The sequence below is a fragment of the Leptodactylus fuscus genome, chromosome 1, assembly GCF_031893055.1.
Source record: "Leptodactylus fuscus isolate aLepFus1 chromosome 1, aLepFus1.hap2, whole genome shotgun sequence".
Classification (NCBI taxonomy): Eukaryota; Metazoa; Chordata; class Amphibia; order Anura; family Leptodactylidae; genus Leptodactylus; species Leptodactylus fuscus.
The window spans coordinates 91,098,082-91,116,289 of NC_134265.1; the positions used below are offsets into that span (position 1 = coordinate 91,098,082).

Here is an 18,208-nt window from a genome sequence, read left to right on the forward strand (position 1 = left end):
GTGAATTCCGCGTCATAATCCACCTAACATGTCTAGATGAAAAAAACGCATGTGCAGGTTTTTTTTTCTGCCGATGCCAAGTGGATATTGGGATGGAGTCTTGTATGGAGACTCTGACACAGATGTTGAAGTGTCTATCTATCTATCTATCTATCTATCTATCTATATATCTATCTATCTTTATAGCTCTACATACATAAACAAATATATATATATATGTGTGTGTGTGTGTGTGTATATATATATATATATATATATATATATATATATATATATATATATGTGTGTGTGTGTGTGTGTGTGTATACACCCCCACACCCCCACACATCTTTAGGACTACCTGGTATTGGTGAGCACTCATAGTTGAGGTGACTGGCACAATAATAGTACAGTATGTGTCAGCCCAAATCTCGTCAGTCATTCTTGTGTCCTTGTGCCTGAGTGAGCTGACGTCCTGACCACGCCCCCAGCAGTTACAGGCGCGCCTTCCCTGTGATCCCCGCACTGTGCTGTGCTGTCCTAGGATGGGCAGGCTGGTCCTCACTACTGGATATAGAACTGCTTTATTCCTCAAGTGACCCCCAGGGCGGATAAAGGACTTCATGGGTGCAGCAGTGGATTATAATTTTACGGGGAGCAATGTTACAGAAGCTGATGAACTTCTAGCGGTAAGCACTGCTTTATCTAGGATACATCCACTATGATGAGTCTCCTGCACTATATCACAATCACTGCTGTCAGGTCAAGGTGGTTTTACAGGTTCAGGCTTTGCACATTTATCTTTAACCCTTACTAGAATGCAAGTCTTTCTTACAGCAGATTTCATTATGGGACATGTTCAGTGTAATAATCCTAGTGTGTCAATAGACAAAAGTTACATATTCATCAGATCTACAAATAACCTCATGTCCATTCTCCACTACCTTAGTGATCAGACCAGGAAATTCTCTGCTTATGAAATCCTAGTTATTGTCACACAGTGCCAGCTTATTCCTGTACTGATACTGTAGCTCTCACTAGGGATACATGCATTGTCAGGATGGGTCAGGCAACTCCAAGTCAATCAGTTTACACAATATGTAATGTGCTATATAAATAAACAATAATAATAATAATGATGTGCGTACTGACTCCATTGCATAACTGACTCCATTGCAAAAATAAGACATCACTTGAGTTATTGAAAGAAACTTTGATCATTACAGAATCCTATGTTTATTAATGACCAATCCTGTCCAGTACAGTCTGAGATCTGGGTATTACAGTTAAAGTGATCTTGTCCTGTAATTTGTGAATTGATATAGCAAGTGTATTTGTTTTGGTAAAAAATAATAAAAGAAAATACAAACTGCTTCTGGTATAAAATTCAGCATAAGGCTAGCTTCACATCTGCATTTGGATAGGAGGGTCACTTTGGGACCTCCCCCCGAACAGAAACCTAATCTATACAAAAAAGCGGTTACCTAAGGAAACCCACAGTCCCCATAGACTATAATAGGTCTGTACGGTTTCTGCTCGGATTCCATGCTAAAAAAAATTCATGCAGAGAGGAGAATGGAATCCCCGAACACAGATGTGAACCGAGCCTGAAAAGAATAGTGTGTGTAGTTCTGAGAAAATGTATCCATGGATAATTTCATGGACAAATGTTTAAAAATCTTAAAAATAGAAAAAGTTGGAAAGATACACAGATAAATAGACATTAGATAGATGAATTATAAATAGATTATATAGGATATAGATAGATAAATAGATAGACATGAGGTAGATTAGATAGATATGAGATGCATATGTGATACATATGAAAATGATAGATATTAAATAAATTAGCTATAAGATAGATATTACATAAACAGTACTTAGATTTATTTGTGATCGATATCACACAGAATAGAGAGATAGATAGATAGATAGCTGATAGATTGATAGATAACTAGAAAGACTGATACATATGAATTACTTATGAGATAGATAATAAACATAAGCTAAATAGACACAATATCGATTGATATAATAGATACATTAGGAGATAGACATGGAATGGATAAATGTTAGATGACACAGATTTGAGATGGATGGTTAGCTAGAAAGATAAAAAGATTTGAGATATATATAAGAAAGAAAATAGGTAGGTAGATATGAGAGATGAATGTGACACAGATAGATATGAGATGGATGTATAGATATGAGATATATATGAAAAACAAAATAGATATGAAAAAGATTGATAGATATTGCAGATAAATAGATAAGATAAGATAAGATAAGATAATCCTTTAATAGTCCCACAATGGGGAAATTTCAGTGATACAGTAGTATATAACAAGAGAGAAACACATACAAGCTCATGGCAGATAGAGAAATCCTAGGAATCAGAGCAACTAAAAAGGAAAGAAACACAGACACACTGCAGGATCATTTAGTTCTCTGTGTGGAGTGTTGTTAATAATAATAATACAGCCCGACCGTGGTTGGAGGACATGAGGAGGGGTCACAGCATGTGGATATAACAAACAGAAAACATTTTTGCAGAGGTGGGGGGCATATGCAGCTATCATGATAACATGTGGCAGTTCCTTTGGTAGGTGGTGAGATCTCCTGCTCACAGCTGATAGTTTGGTATCTTGTATCAGCACTATTGTCCATTAACCACAAAAAATGCCCCAAATGTCCTTCATCACAAGCCCTCCTCCTCCTCCTTCCTCCTTACCACTGTGTTCTACTTCCCCAGAGAAGTCTGAAGCAATCCAGGTAGACAGGGTGCTGCTCTCTTGCCAAGCTTCCATAACTCCTGGGGGTAGGTGGGTGATGGTTCCCAGGCTGTAACAGAGTCCCACGTGTACACAGTAATAGAAAGAAATTCCAGTCAGCTGTAGCATCTTCACACACCAGCAATACACTCCAAAAAACATCTCCTTGAAGGAAGAAGTCCGCATTTCCATGTAGGTTTCTCCTCCTTGCCGCATGGTGAGCCATGCTGTCCTAGCTCTGGGGGGATGGTAACAGGCACATGTGGAAACCAGCTGAACCAGGTCTTGTCATTGTCCATGCTTTACAATAGAAACAAAATACTCCACAGGGTCTTCCATTCGATTTATAGTTGCTAATTCATAGTGCTAGATTGCTTAGTTACACGATTCTTGAAGATACAGAGGAAAAGAGTGAGAAAGGAAAGATAGAGATTGCTCCCAGCTTGGAGCCCTGTATCGAGGCAGCCACTAAGGGCGCCAGGAAGTAGGAAGATAGAAGATAGATAGATATCAGGCAGATATATGGATTGATTGTTTTAAGAAAAAAACATAATGAGATAGACAGATATTGGATAGACAAGTAGACCAGAAAGCTTCTCTGCTGTTTCATCAGGACATTCCTCTGTGTGTATTTAGACAATTCCACAATATATTACTCAGATTCCCGTACACTGGCCAAATACTTTTTCCTATTGTACTGTAGAGAATATATTCATATCACTCACTTTTCTCATGCAGTCACATCTATTTCACCTTAAATGATCCAGTAGTGTATTTTTACTTTATTTCACACCCAGTGCCCAGATTAAGGTTTTTTTTTTTTGTTTTTTTTTTATACTTAAATTCTACTTCTAAAACAACAGGCACATGTATCAAGACTATCAAGAGTATTGTAGGAAAGCCATATATTTTAATCAGCAAAAATAGCAGAAATGGTGCCAAAGTCATGAAAATAAAGCCAAACTGACTAATTTCTGACATACTTGAATTGTATTCAGTTAATGAATGCCAGCAGCTAGTTGATATGTGCTAGGCTGTGTTCACACCTACATCAGAGGCTCTGTTAGGACGCAGTGTTAGGCTGGGTTCAGAGCGGGTTTTTTTGGACCAGATTTTGACTTGGGAAGGCATTCCAACAGTCGCGGCATACCGCTCCAGATTAGGTCCAAATGAATGGGCCTAGTCGGGAGGGAGTGTCACGCTGGGGATTCTGCAGCAGAATCAGTCGGAGAATCCACGTGAAGAGAGGACAGATAGCTTCTTTTTTCCTGCAAACCCATTGAACCCATTGAGGTCAATGAGAGGGTTTTTTCTGAGCTGGATTTTGACACGGATTCAGCGTCTAAATTCACACCCTAAAACCCCGTGTGAACCCAGCCTTACAATAGCCACAATGAAAATCTGATGTACCCATTAGGCATAAATGCCATCACGGTGATTTATGGTCCCTGCAAAGTTCTAGTGAATTCCATCCACATATTGCACAAAATACCTGCAGCGGAAATGCTGTGATTTCCAAAAATGTTAGGAAATTGCAATATGTCAATTATACCTACGGAAATGTTGGTGGTTTCCGTATACGTATAGAGTTTTTCTCTGCGGACTTTCTGTGAAAAGTGATATGGGGAAAATCGTGATGCGTTTCCAAGGCATAAAAATAGTACTGATGTGAACAAAGTTTAACCAATTAGTAAACAAAAGCTGTATAGATAAGCACATGGATCATTATATTATAGCAGAACATTAAAATATGATATGATATGATATGAAACATACATTCAGTCTCCAACAATCTTGACAAAGAAGTTTCCATATATTTGGAACAGTTCTGGAAAAAAATTGTTATGCCCTGTAGATAGAAATCATTGTTTATAGACCTGCGCCCAACATGACTCATTGTTGTCTGGATGACATCTGTTGCTTCTGTTAACTTCTTTCTTACTGGATTAGAACAGGCAGCTGCTACAATAGAGTTTCAGTCTCTATAACAGGGGCCAGCAACCCTTTTTATATGCTTTACCAATTTTTTGTTGCCATACATGAAAGTCATAACCACAACCAATTACTTGTGCATCTCAATAAATTAGAATATCATCAAAAAGTTCTGGACTGTTGCTCAGTGGTCAAAGGTGTTTTTATTTGAAAGTAAATTTAGCATTTGATTTGGAAATCAATGTCCCAGAGTCTGGAGGAAGATTGGAGAGGCCGCTGTACACAATCTAAGCTGCTTGAGGTCTAGTGTGAAGTTCCCACAATCAGTGATGGTTTGGGGAGCCATGTCATCTGCTGGTGTAGGTCCACTGTGTTTTATCAAGACCAAAGTCAGCGAAGCCGTCTAGCAGGAAATTCTAGAGCACTTCATGCTTCCCTCTGCCCACAAGCTTATTGGAGATGGAATTTTCATTTTCCAACAGGACTTGGCACCTGTCCACACTGCCAAAAGTACCAAGACCTGGCTTATTAACCTCAGTATCACTGTGCTTGAGTGGCCAGGAAACTTGCCTGACCTTAACCCCATAGAGGATCTATGGGATATTGGCAAGAGGAAGATGGGAGACACCAGACCCAACAATGCAGACGAGCTGAAAGCTGTTATCATACAACCTGGCCTTGCATAATACCTCTGCTGTGCCACAGGCTGATCCCTTCCATGCCGCATTGCTGTAGCCATTCATGCAAAAGGAGCTCTGACCAAGTATTAAGGGCATTTACTGGACAGACATTTCATTTGACCAACCTTTCTGCGTTAAATAATTTTTTTATGGTTGATCTTATATAATATTCTAATTTTCTGAGATAATGACTTTTGGGTTTTCCTTGGCTGTAAGCTGTAATCCAACATTAACAGAAATAAACACTTGAAAAAGTTCACTCTGTTTGTAATGACTAATATAATAGATTGGTTTCACTTTTGCAATTGAATTACTTAAAATAAATAAATAACTTTTTTTTTTGATGATATATTGAAATTTATTGAGATGCAATAGTAACTGGTTCATTAAACTTCCATTTCAACAAAAGGTTTTTTTTTTGTAAAAGTGACCCTTCTATGGAGAATGAATGGTTATGTAGATAACCTGTTTTCCCTAAGTCCCAACAGCGGCATAATATAGGGTATTTTCTGCCCCTGTGTGCTGGTAGGACAGGCGGAATTTTTAATTAGCCAAGTTTTAATCACCTGGCTGGTCCCTATAAGAGGGCACCACACCCCTCCCCCTGCGTGTTAATACAAAGTAACCAACATAGGTCCTATACATAGCATCTAGTACATTGTTGTGATGTTTATACGTCCTTATATACACAACACCCCTCAGTTTTACATAAAAATGCATGTAACAATCAGTACATGTTTTGTATTGCTCTCCTCCAGTGATTTCTAGGGAGGGAGACTTGTGCCGCTGTTGGGACTTAGGGAAAACAGATTATCTACATAACCATTCATTCCCTTGCATCCCACCAGCGGCACAATATGGGGAGATAACAAGTAATTCTCCACTTAGGGTGGGTTTTGGCGCTCAACTCAGCTCAACACCGTCCAGCCAAATGCCGAGGCCTCAGCAGTATGGCTGGCTAGCCTATAGTGTTTCACAAATGTGGAGTCTGAGCTCCACGACTCTGCTGCACAAATCTGCTCCAGTGGCAAAGCGCATCTCTCTGACCAGGAGGTGGCTACTGCCCTCGTGGAGTGCGCTGTCAGCAAGGAAGGTGGAGGTAAACCTTGGGACGTAAATGATATTTTAATGACCTCCTTCACCCACCTAGATATGGTGGGTTTAGAAGTCGCCAGCCCTTTCAATTTCCCAAGTTTCCCAGGTTTTCTGCTCTCCTGAAAGAGCGATTGCGCTCTATGTATATCCTTAGACATCTGGATAGATCCAATGAGTGCAGCTTGACTTCCTCCGCTGTAGAGGGAGCTGGATGGAATACAGGAAGCGTGACCAACTGACTTCTGTTGGAAGCGGAGGGTATCTTGGGTGTAAAACCCAGGAGGAATCTCAATTGGACCCGGTCCTCAAAGAAACTGGTATAAGGCTCCTTACAGGAAAAAGCCTGCAACTCACCCACCCTCTTGGCCGATGTTACTGCCAAGAGGAATGCCACCTTAAAGGTGAGAAACTTTGGTTCAACAGCCTCCAGAGGGTCAAATGGCTTTTCGCATAGTGCCGTCAAGACCGTGCTGAGGTCCCTACTTGTGGACAGGCGCAGATACTGTGGGTCTCAATCTCCCTGCACCTTTTAGGAAGGTGCTTACTAGAGAGTTTTGAGAAAAACGCCTCCCCAGACAGGCGGACAGGGCAGCCACGTGCACCTTCAGGGTTGCGACAGCGAGCCCCCTGTCTAGGCCGTCCTGAAGGAAGTCCAGGATCACCCCCACTGGGGGATCCATGGAGTCCACTTCGTGCTCCCGGCACCAGTCATTAAATATGTTACCGATCCTCTGGTAACTTTTGTTTGTTGATACTGCGCGGGCACATGACATCGTCTTCAGGACGGCACTTGAAAGTCCTCTATTCCTTAATAGGGACTGGTCAACTTCCAGGCTGTCAAGTTGAATCTCCTTAGATCCTGGCAGATCAGCTCTCCTTGAGTTACCAGGTCTGGGAGGGGGGGAAGCCTCCAGTATATGTCTTGACTCATCCTCATGAGCTGGGCAAACCAAGTCCTTTTTGACCAGAACAGGATTATGGCGATACCCAAGACTTGGTCCTGTCTTATCTTCATCAATACCCTGGGTATGATGGGAACTGGAGGGAAGATGTAAATCAGCCTGAACCTCCATGGGATGGACAGGGCATCCACTGCCAAGGGATTGTCCTCCTGATACAGGGAACAGAAGGTTTCCACCTTGGCGTTGAGTCGGGTCGCCATAAGATCGACCTCTGGGACCCCATCTGGGACCCCATCTTTGGACGATCTGTTGGAACACTCCTGGATGAAGCGACCATTCTCTCGATACGGTGAAACCCGAATCAACTGATCCGCTACTATGTTTCGGGAGGCCTTGATGTGAACAGCGGATAGATGGGACAGGTTCTTCTCTGCCCATGTGAAGATTAAGTTCGTGGTTCTTTGAAGGGCCGGGGATCTGGTGCCGCCTTGCTTGTTTATATATATATATATATATATATATATAACCGTTGTCCTGTTGTCCGACCGGACCTTGATCGCCCTCCCTTTGAGGAGGGGGGCGAAATGACACAAGGCAAGGTATACTGCCTGAAGCTCCTTCAGGTTGGGTGACCCCTCTTCCGGATGCGCCCAAACGCCGTATATAGTCCTGTTGTGTAGGTGGGCTCCCCATCCCCCATAGGATGCATCTGTAGTCAGCAGGATCCATTTTGTTGGAACCGTGGACCTTCCGTCCTTCAGGTGTATCCACCATCTGAGGGAAAGACGGGTACTGGGAGAAAGGCAGATCTTCTCCTGCAGTCCCCGTGGAGACCTGTTCCAGGCGCTCAACACTTCCTTCTGGAGGGGACGCAAATGCCATAAAGACCCAAGGGACCGCCCTGGCCGAGGATGACATCAGGCCTAAAACCTTCATGGCGGTCTGGATGGTCACCCACCGAGTTCTGAGGAGGAATCGGGCTGCCGCCTCTATCTTTAGTTTCCTTGGGCTGGAAAGATAGATCTGCATGTTCTGGGAATCCAGAATGAACCCGAGAAATTTCTTTAGGGTGGCTGGCACTATCTCGGACTTCTCCCAGTTGATCACCCATCCTAACTTCTGCAGGAAGGATACGGCGATCTGAAAATGCTGAAGAAGCACTGAAGTAGACTGAGCTTTTATGAGCCAGTCATCCAAGTAAGGAACCACGAAAAGGCCTTCTAATCTCAGAGCAGCGGCAACGGGGGCGACTGTCTTGGTAAAGACGTATGGGGCTGATGATATACCGAAAGTGAGGGCGGTGAACTGAAAGTGCTCTCTGTGGCCAGATCTCCGGCTGGCAATTCTCAGATATCTTCTGTGTGGAAGGAAGATAGGCATGTATAGGTAAGGGTCCTTGGGATCCAGGGTTGCCATCATCTCGTCTTGTTACATGAAGGATGTCACGGAGTCTATAGTTTCCATCCGGAAGGGTTTTCTTTATAGGAACCGGTTGAGAAATCTCAAGTCTATTATCATCCTCCAGTCCCCGGATGGTTTGGGGACTAGGAAAACAGGGGAATAGACTCCGTTCCCTACTTCTTGAGGAGGGACCTTCTCCACCGCTTTTTGACCTGTCTTCCAGGACCGCTGCCTCTAGGATGCTCTGCTGGGCAGCAGGAAGGACCCTTGATGAAATAATTCCACACGGTGGCAAAGTGGGCCAGACGGCCACCCACGATGTTCGGCCACAAAGAGCGGCGTACTCTTAAAAGGTCGGCTTCCTTTTTGGCTCCTCCCTGGCGCGCCCCCAGCCTGAACCTCTGGACCGGAACCTGGACCGCCTTTGAGGTTGGGCTCTGGGAGAGGCCCCGCGACCCCTCACTGGAGGAGGACTTCTACTCCTGGAGGCTTGCGGCAGAGATCTGCCTTTATCCTCAGCTAGACCCTCCATAAGGTCATCCAACCCGCCCCCGAAAACCTTACCAGGTTGGAAGGGTAAGCCGCAGAGTGCCTGTTTGGACGACAAATCCGCTCTCCAAGGGCACAGCCACAATGGTCTTGCGGCCGTAGTCTGAGCCATTGTTTTGGCAGATAACCGTAACTGCTGTCTTGAGGATTCCCCCAGGAAGTCAGCTGCCAGATGAACAGGAGCCATCGACGCCAGGATCTCATCTCTACCGATGCCAGCATCTATGTCATGTTCCAGCTGCGCCAGACGAGGACAGAGTAAATCCGAACCTCAGTGGAGGATATTGCTACCGCCGACTGCGCAGATGCGGTGGAGTACGCCTTTTAAAGGTGGAATCTATTCTCCTGTCCAGGAGATCTTGCAGATTGGACCCATCCCCAGGGGAACTATGGTCCGGCGGGATAACTTCACCACCGCGAGGTCCACCTTAGGAGGAGGACCCCCGCGGTCAAGCTGGGCCGAGTCCACAGGGTACAGATCTTTGAACACTCTGGAGGCAACATGAGCCTTTTCCGGGACTTCAACTCTTGCTCCATAACACCAGATAGGGCTGCGTCTACATGGAAGGCCCTCTGCCCCCCAGAGGTAGACGCGGAGGCTACCCCCATACCATCCTGGTCCCTTGACCGGATGGCCTTCAGCAATGTTGACGTTTTGTCCCATTGAAAAATGGGTTTGCTGGCAATACTCGACTGCACCTCAGAGGGGCAGGAGTCATCCTCGACCTGCAGTCTTTCCAGGGAGGGAAGGGAAGCAGAGCGCCACTCAGTGCACTGCTTCTTAGAGAGCTGGGTAATGGAGGTACGAATGTCCTTTAACGACTCATCCTAAAAGAAAGGAGGAGGAGCTTACCAGAAGTGAGGAAACCACTTTTCCACTGTATTCTGTGCCGTACTCACCATATACTCCTTTACCCACACCACTATGTCTCTAGGGGAGTGTTCCTCAGTAGGGGGGGCCTCTGCCAGGGAGGACCATACCACCTACACCCCTGTACACGCTTACCAACAGGTAAAGGGATGTCACAGTCCCGACAGGAAAAATGTGTCCTCTTAGCGGAGGATTTCCTTCTCTTCTGGGACCCAGGGGGGTGGTGGAGGAAGACATGGTGGAAAAAGGGTAGCAACTGCTACACTCACCTAAGCCAAATTACTGGGTAAGAGGAGTACAACCATAAGATAATAAGAGATTTTTCACCAGGCGTAGGTGATAATGCCCCAACTGCCCACCGGCGGCACAATACACGACGTTGCAAGTTGTACTCTGCTGGACCGTAGTCAAAGACTAGGAGCCCCACTAGGGGATCTAGGAATGCAGGGATACAAAGCACTGCACTACCTTTTAATGTGCCGCCTTTTTTTTTTTTTTTTTTTAAACCTCATACAGCCATCCAAAAGAGGGGGGGGGAGGGGAGAGGGGAGAGGAGGCCCCTGCCTCCCTATATTCTCCCAAAACCCCTTTGCCAAGGGGACCATAATTTGATTCAAATGGTCGCCGCCGCGACCGGAAGTGCGGTCGCACCGGAAGTGTGCGGCCAGGAAATCTGTCCTCCCAACACAGAGGACCCTGACTAGGGTTCCGCCTCGCAGCCGTCCACACGCCGAAGCCAGATACCCGCTGGGGAAGCGCCGGACCGCGCGCTCCCCGGCCGAAGATGCCGGCATGCTGCAGGAGGTAAATGAAGGGAGGGGGGAGGACGGGAGGGAGGGTAGAAAGCTTTGCTAATCCCCTCTGCTTCCTGTAAGACCATGGAAGCAGGAGGAGACAAGAACAGGACCCAGGACTAGGTAGACTTACCTTAGCCCTGAGCCCTATAGGAGGACACCAAGTCCTCCCCACCTGTCCACACACAGGACAGAAAAAAACACGCAGGGGGAGGGGTGTGGTGCCCTCTTATAGGGACCAGCCAGGTGATTAAAACTTGGCTAATTAAAAATTCCGCCTGTCCTACCAGCACACAGGGGCAGAAAATACCCCATATTGTGCCGCTGGTGGGATGCAAGGGAATACGGCTTTTGCTTGAACACAGGACTTAGGTTGGTCTAGGGTAAGCCTGCTTATGCTAGGGTCCATTCACACAGAGTAAAGTGGCGCTGTTTATGGCACCAAATTCTCTGTGCTGAAAAAAAAGCCTCCCAAGGAAATTCAGCGCGTAGAAAAGAAAAGCTAGCGGCATTGAAATCAGTGGGAGGCTTTTTTTTTTCAGTGTGGAGAATTCAGTGCCATAAACAGCGGCAGTTTACTCCGTGTGAACAAACCCTAAGGGACAGAGATAGTTCCTCACACAAACCTTTCTAACCTTGTTAAAATGAATAAACGTCCACGTTCACTTTCAATTTTCCACTTTCTTCAAGATACAAAAAGAAATTGCACAGGCTATGGCTAGGCTAGCTCACAACCCAGACATTAGGGCATAATCATACCTCCCAACTTATGAAGAGCAGAAAGAGGGACAAAATGTGCAAATCTAACCGGACGCTGATGAGTTGAAACCGGAAAATACCGACCGGGACCGTGGGACAGGACACCGAATTCGTGAAAGTCCCGCGGAATTCGGGACGGTTGGGAGGTATGCATAATTCCTCATGCTTTCCAGTCTAGTGCCACCAGTAGTGTCACAGCAGTGTTTTAAGCATTAGCGAGAGCCCTGTCCTGGGTAAACATGCCTGAAGTTCTGGAGGTTGTTGACTCCTGCACTGTAACATGATTTAATTAATGTACAACAGGGCTGGCCTAGAAATTTTCCACTGGCACCTGACTTTATAGACTGTGTCCTGTTGCCAAGTTCTCATTTCCTTAAAGGGAGTCTGTCAACAATAAATTCATTATAAACCTAATATGCCTTGTAGAGAGGATTATACAGTTTCCACATGTGCCTCTGTTGTCAGGTTTGAAGTTCCATTTTCATGTAAATTGTAGTTTTACTTATATGCAGTTGAAGGGAAAGTGTTAGCCTAGGGGTTGGTTCACACTAGCATATGTATTCTGTACAGGGAGAGTCCGCATGGAGACCCCCCGAACAGAATACAATCGCAATTGCAAGCGCTGTGCTGTCAAAGCACATGGATCCATAGATTCTAATGGGGTCCATGTGCTTGCCACGCACGAATCATTCGTGCGGGCAGTGCGCGGCAAGCACAGCGACCCCATTATAGTCTATGGGTTCCGTGTGCTTCAACTGCACAGCGCTTGCAATTGCGATTGTATTCTGTCCGGGGGGTCTCCATGCGGGCTCCAGCCGAACAGAATACATACGCTAGTGTGGACCAGGGGTAAGGATTAGAACCTTAGACAAAATCCTAGACAAGCTAAGGAATATCCCTAAATCTCTTTCCCCTTATTGACTTATGAATAATAGCGATTTACATGAAAATAGCTGCCCAAAGCTGCGGGCAGTACATGGAGCTCTGTGCGTTCTAGCGTTGGTGCCCGGACCTGCAGTAATGCTTCCTTTTACTTAAAGTGTACCTCTAGTAATAAACAACTTTTCATGACTGAATAGTACAGATGAAAATAAAAAACTTTGTAATATATCTTATTAAGGAGATCTGTTTTTTTCTCTCCACTTATTAAGCTGTTCCCCTGCTCCTTATTTTTCAATGACTGCTTGTTTACATTATATCCATCACCATATTCATCTTCACACATAGACCTTTATGGGAGTGGGTGAGGAAGTGAGATTCTCCTTCCTACTTATTTATTGTTTTATTGACTCATTTTGTGCTTTCACAGCCCCAGCTTAGCAGTGTTAGAAAGCAAGGAATAGTATAACAACAACAATTACACTAGGTTTCCATGTTCGGGTTTGGGTTTTCGTTTGTGAGTTCCGCTTGAGGACAGAGATGGATTTTTTTTTTTACATTGATGTCTATGTAAACGTATGACTATCAGTTTGCATCTGTTTTTTTTTTTGCATCTGTTAAACAGATGTAAAAGATGTGAACTGAATGGAGCCTTCATATAAAGTACAGCAAATACATTTGACTGATATGTAAAGTCTGACTAATAGACTAAGTCCCATTGCTTTAACAGACTGTTCAAAATGTTTACTTTTATTAACAAGGTATAAAATGTATAAAGATAAGCCAACAGTAACTGGAAGATGTCCAAAAAACAATGATTGAGTACTATGAACAGCTGAGATACCTTATCTGAACCCTACACCACATCCCCACAGGACAACACAGCATACAGTATATCGCATTTACTCCAAGTCTACTGCAAACTAAACAGCAGCTCGTGTAGCTTACAGGGCTCTGCACTTTTTTTGTGCACTGTTCTTCTTTATGCTACCATTATGTTGATGTGCAATGCAATATTACACTAGTAGCAGATGCTGTATTTTACAATCAGATCAGACATGTATATTTTTATTACTGAATCACAGCTGTTACTAATGTAATATTTTCCCTTTCTGCAGGTATACAGCCATGTGAAATGGATACAGGTGGTTACCGCTATGCTAAGGTATAACAAAAATGATGTGCTGTCCAAAAACATAAATCTGACAATATTATCTCCTGGGCTAGTGCCATTGGTCAAAAAATATCAATCGTTCTCTTCTGGCATGGGTTTCTAATGAGAAAATAATATTGATGTCATAATTTATAAAAAAAAAAATAAAAATAAATAAATAGTGAATTAGTGAAAAATAAAAGGCGTGCTTAAAATATTGCCTGAGATTGTGCCTAGATATACATCTAGCATATGCTGTACCCAATGCCATGATCTTATTTGATAACTTGGAGTTGTGGACATAGTTTCTTCCTTGGCAAAGTTTTATGTATTTCACATTTGTAATGAAAGTTACTCCTGTAACCTTGTAAAATTGTGAAAACTTTATTTGGAAAAAGGAAATCTCGATTTATATAGGAAAACGTATTTCAGACGCCCACCAAAAATTGCATTTGTTTGGTGCTTTTTGTTTCAACAGTGAATATATACAATTGGTTCTAATAGCTGCAAAATAAGATGAAATAATGGAATTTGACCTAAATGTTATGGAAAAAGTAAAATTTAAATAGTAAAAGTAGAATAATACACTTTGCGATATACTTACCTTGGAAATTTTTCTGCGTTCCTGCGTCATAGTCACTTGCCAGTACATATCAGGGTCAGATTCTGAATGTTGGGTGGATGGCTCATCATGTCAAAAAATTGATATTGCTCAGCTGTCAGTGCTTGAAGATATATAACTTTGAATGCCATCATTGTATGCAAAGTCTATCTAGTCTGACACCGCAGGTGTGTTATTGGGCACAATATCATGAAGAAACTTTCACAATGGCTCCAGTCCAGGCTCTAAAGTGTTGTATTGGTAAATATAGATTTGCTTTTAGATTGACAACAAATGTCCTACTGTATAGTATATTATATTATATTATATTATATTATATTATATATAGTATAATAAATTCTGGTGCAGAGACGTGATTAAATAGCTGCAGATATATATATATATATATATATATATATATATATATATATATATATATCCTTGCCAACCCTTTTCCAAGATATAACATTCATAGCCTAGCTGATCATATAGCACAGGAGCTTTCTACTGTGGTTGCTGATACAACATTTGCCCCTCAGGGCCAATAAAATGAATAGGCCTAAGGGTACACACATACAACAGTGCAGTACACTCAGATGTGAAAAAGTATTTTTTTTATCACAGCCGAGTGTACACCTGAGGTTAAATTGTTTTCACGTAACCCTCAAGAAATGAATGTGTTGTATCTGTGTAATCTGCCCCAGAAAAGTCATGTTCTATGTTGTCTTAGATCATTTACACGAACCAATAAAACAACATAAAGACATGAGACGTAACTGCTTGGGGCCTCTGCAATGCCAAGTCCTGCCTTGGTTCTAATATAGCTTCCATACACCGGAGGCAGGGCAGGTCTCACTTTGTGACAGCTTTTTACTTGATATGTGGTGGAGCAGAAAGTCTTCAATAGGTATTCTCCTGATGTCCTTACTGTTTTTATACATATAGATTGTCAGTGATAAGGCATTGTCTGTCTATGGCTTCTAATACTGTAGATTGTGGATATGGGTAAGGCTATATTCACATCTGTATTGGGAGCACCATTAGGAGCCTCTGTTGAAAATGAGTAAAATATTGCTACATGAGAAACCTGATGGACCCTACTGTATAAGTCAATGTGATCCATTGGATGGTGCTAGTGTCTATCAGGGGACAGATCTATCATAAACGGAAGCACAATGCAATTGTGAATAACGCCTAAGAAGAAATAAAGGGCAGATGTTATTTGCAAACTAATTGTTACTGCTTTTGATATGCATGCATGGCTTATTGAAATAAATCACGGTATAATTTTATGTTTTCTCTCTAGTATTGTAGGCTCTGGCTCTATCATTGGATATGCTGTATTTCAGAATGCTGTTAAATCACCAGAGGTAAGGTTCTTGTAAACTGAAGTGAAATATTTAGTATTTTCTTACAATGACCTTATATAGGTTTCTTTACTTATTTCTTTACCTATATGTCAATGTTATATATAGCCTAGGATATATCTGGACTTTATGAATGGCAGAGGATTGACCACTAGGACTTGACTCCTACTGATTTTGAAAACCAAGGAACTGGGTTCTCTCACTTCAGTTCACTTCCTTGCACAGTGGTGCACCCATGTGCAGGGAAAAAGAGTAAAGGAATGGCCTCAGTAGCAGGACAAGCATAGCGGCATGTATAGATCACCAGTGTGAATGGCAAATAAATACAAAGTGCTCCATCACTATTTGGATGGGGAACAGGTAGCAGTATACTATCACTTCTAGTGGTGCCAATATCTTGTTAAAACAAAAATATACATATATAAAAGCATCAACACTGGGTACAAGTAAAAAATTATATTAGCAAATGCACATAATGCTCCCTGATGAAATTTCTTAATTTAATGGGAGAAAAGATTTGTTCTCCTTTAGACAGGGTCCATTCACTAGAGGAATTTGTAAGCTGTCCTTGTGCCTATGGGACTACTATTGGATTGAGGCAGGTAGTCACTCTACGAACTAGCCTTCTGTAGAGTTAATGTCTGTTGCATATTAATATTGAGTTCAAGAAACACAAATCATGTAATTTTTTTTATTCTCAGGTTCGGCCGCTGTTTTATCTCAGTGTTACTGACCTGCTGCTGGCATTTTGTTGGCTCCTTGGGGCAGTCCTGTACAAGCCAGATATCCAGGGTTCGCAATGCTTCAACCTCCAGGCAGTGGGCCAGGTAAGCAAATCATTTTCTGTAAGGCATTGTCTGTTTTGCACCTATTTTTGAACTGTGGCCGTGGTTGGAAATGTGAAGCCCCTGCTATGTTTATTTCAGTGGGGCTGCCAGAGATAGCTGAAGTACAGAATACCCCTTTAAGACTAAGGCCGGGGCCCCATGGGCTGGAAACGCTGTGAAAAATTGTAGTGTTTTACAGTACTTGCAAAGTGGATGGGATTTGTACAAATCCCATGCCCACTATGCGGAAAAAATAGTAGCACGGACACGCTGCGATTTCGAAAACCATTGCGGTTTTTAAAATTGCAGCATGTCAATTATATCTACAGAAACACAGGCGGCTTTCCCATAGATATAATTTGTAACAGAAAGTCTGTGAACTTCCTGTTCAAAGCGCTGTAGGAATAACCGCAATGCCTTCACGCCGCGGTTGTTCCCGCAGCGCTTTACACAGCGTTTCCGGCCCATGGGGCCTTAGCCTAAGGCGCCATGTTGTGAGGATTCAGCTTTTTTTTGTTGCAGATTTTGCTGTATTTTATTTTAGTCTAAGCCAAGAATGGGAAATATATTGGAATTCCTTATATTTCTACCTTCTGCTCAATCCACCCCTGGCTTTGGCTCAATAAACTACAGCAAAATCTGCAACAAAAAAAGCTGCGTTTTTGCAACGCAAAGCCTCACCCTAAAAAGGGAGTTTTCTAGGTATTCTAGTATAGCATACAATAGATTAGGCATTTACAACAAACCATATATACCAGCAGGTATCACATCTGTCAGAAAAAAAACCAATGTATCTGAAATTAGAAATTAGTTTCTTTTACATTTACGGAACAACTAAAACTATGGTTTGAGAAAACTGAGCTGTTTAGAAAAAATAATGGTTAGTTACGCTTTCATGTTGTATTACAAATGTCAGTGAGTGCACAATATTTCTGTTCTGGTGTCTTCATGTAGTATAATGCATTTTTTTACTGTAAGACTTCTTATGGGAAAAGTATACAGAAAAACAATCATGTACATTGGCAGCTGATAGCAGTCAGTAAATATTGATATTCACACCTAGAGGTTTTATCAGGAATAGTAGGGGAATATTCATAGTATCTGAATGTGGCTGAGAATGTTGATAATAATTAGAACAAAACATAACAAAAAAACATAATTACTCCACGGGAGGCTGCTGATGTTTTGCATCTTTCCTGTATATATTTGGGGCTTTCATCACCCATCTTCATGTCTTTTATAAATGTATTACATTTGTGACACATTTTGAATAATTTATGGGTGTCTATGACGTGGAGGTGGAGAATGGGTACGAGTAAAGTATTCCCTGGTGGAGAATATATTTATCTTGAGCCTGGAAGCCAATCTCAAAGACTTTGAAATGACATCTGACTACAGAAAAAGTAACCCAAAATGTTACTGAAAAATGAAAACGAAAAACTGTATTAAAAATGCAGCAAACATTGTAAATTACCATATGCAGAATTCCAGATTGTCCTTCAGATCATAAAATGGAAAAAATAGTAGCATAATTATAAAATCTTTTTTTATTCCTATTAGCTTCCATAGTCAGTTCTCCATACTGTTCTCCGTACTCCACACAGGCTGTAAGGAGTACAGTTCTAGGTATTTTTTTTTTTTCTTCCCC

General features: G+C 42.5%; 1 protein-coding gene across 1 annotated transcript in view; it reads left to right on the top strand.

The window, feature by feature from the left end:
- Window positions 1-494: 494 nt before the first annotated feature.
- Window positions 495-18,208, top strand: part of TMEM116 (transmembrane protein 116) — a 35,802-nt gene continuing 18,088 nt past the window's right edge. The window contains exons 1-4 of the mRNA XM_075273764.1: window positions 495-668; window positions 13,731-13,777; window positions 15,673-15,736; window positions 16,435-16,560. Coding sequence (XP_075129865.1) covers window positions 603-668; window positions 13,731-13,777; window positions 15,673-15,736; window positions 16,435-16,560 — 303 coding nt within the window. The 5' untranslated portion in view covers window positions 495-602. The remainder of the gene's footprint in view (window positions 669-13,730; window positions 13,778-15,672; window positions 15,737-16,434; window positions 16,561-18,208) is intronic.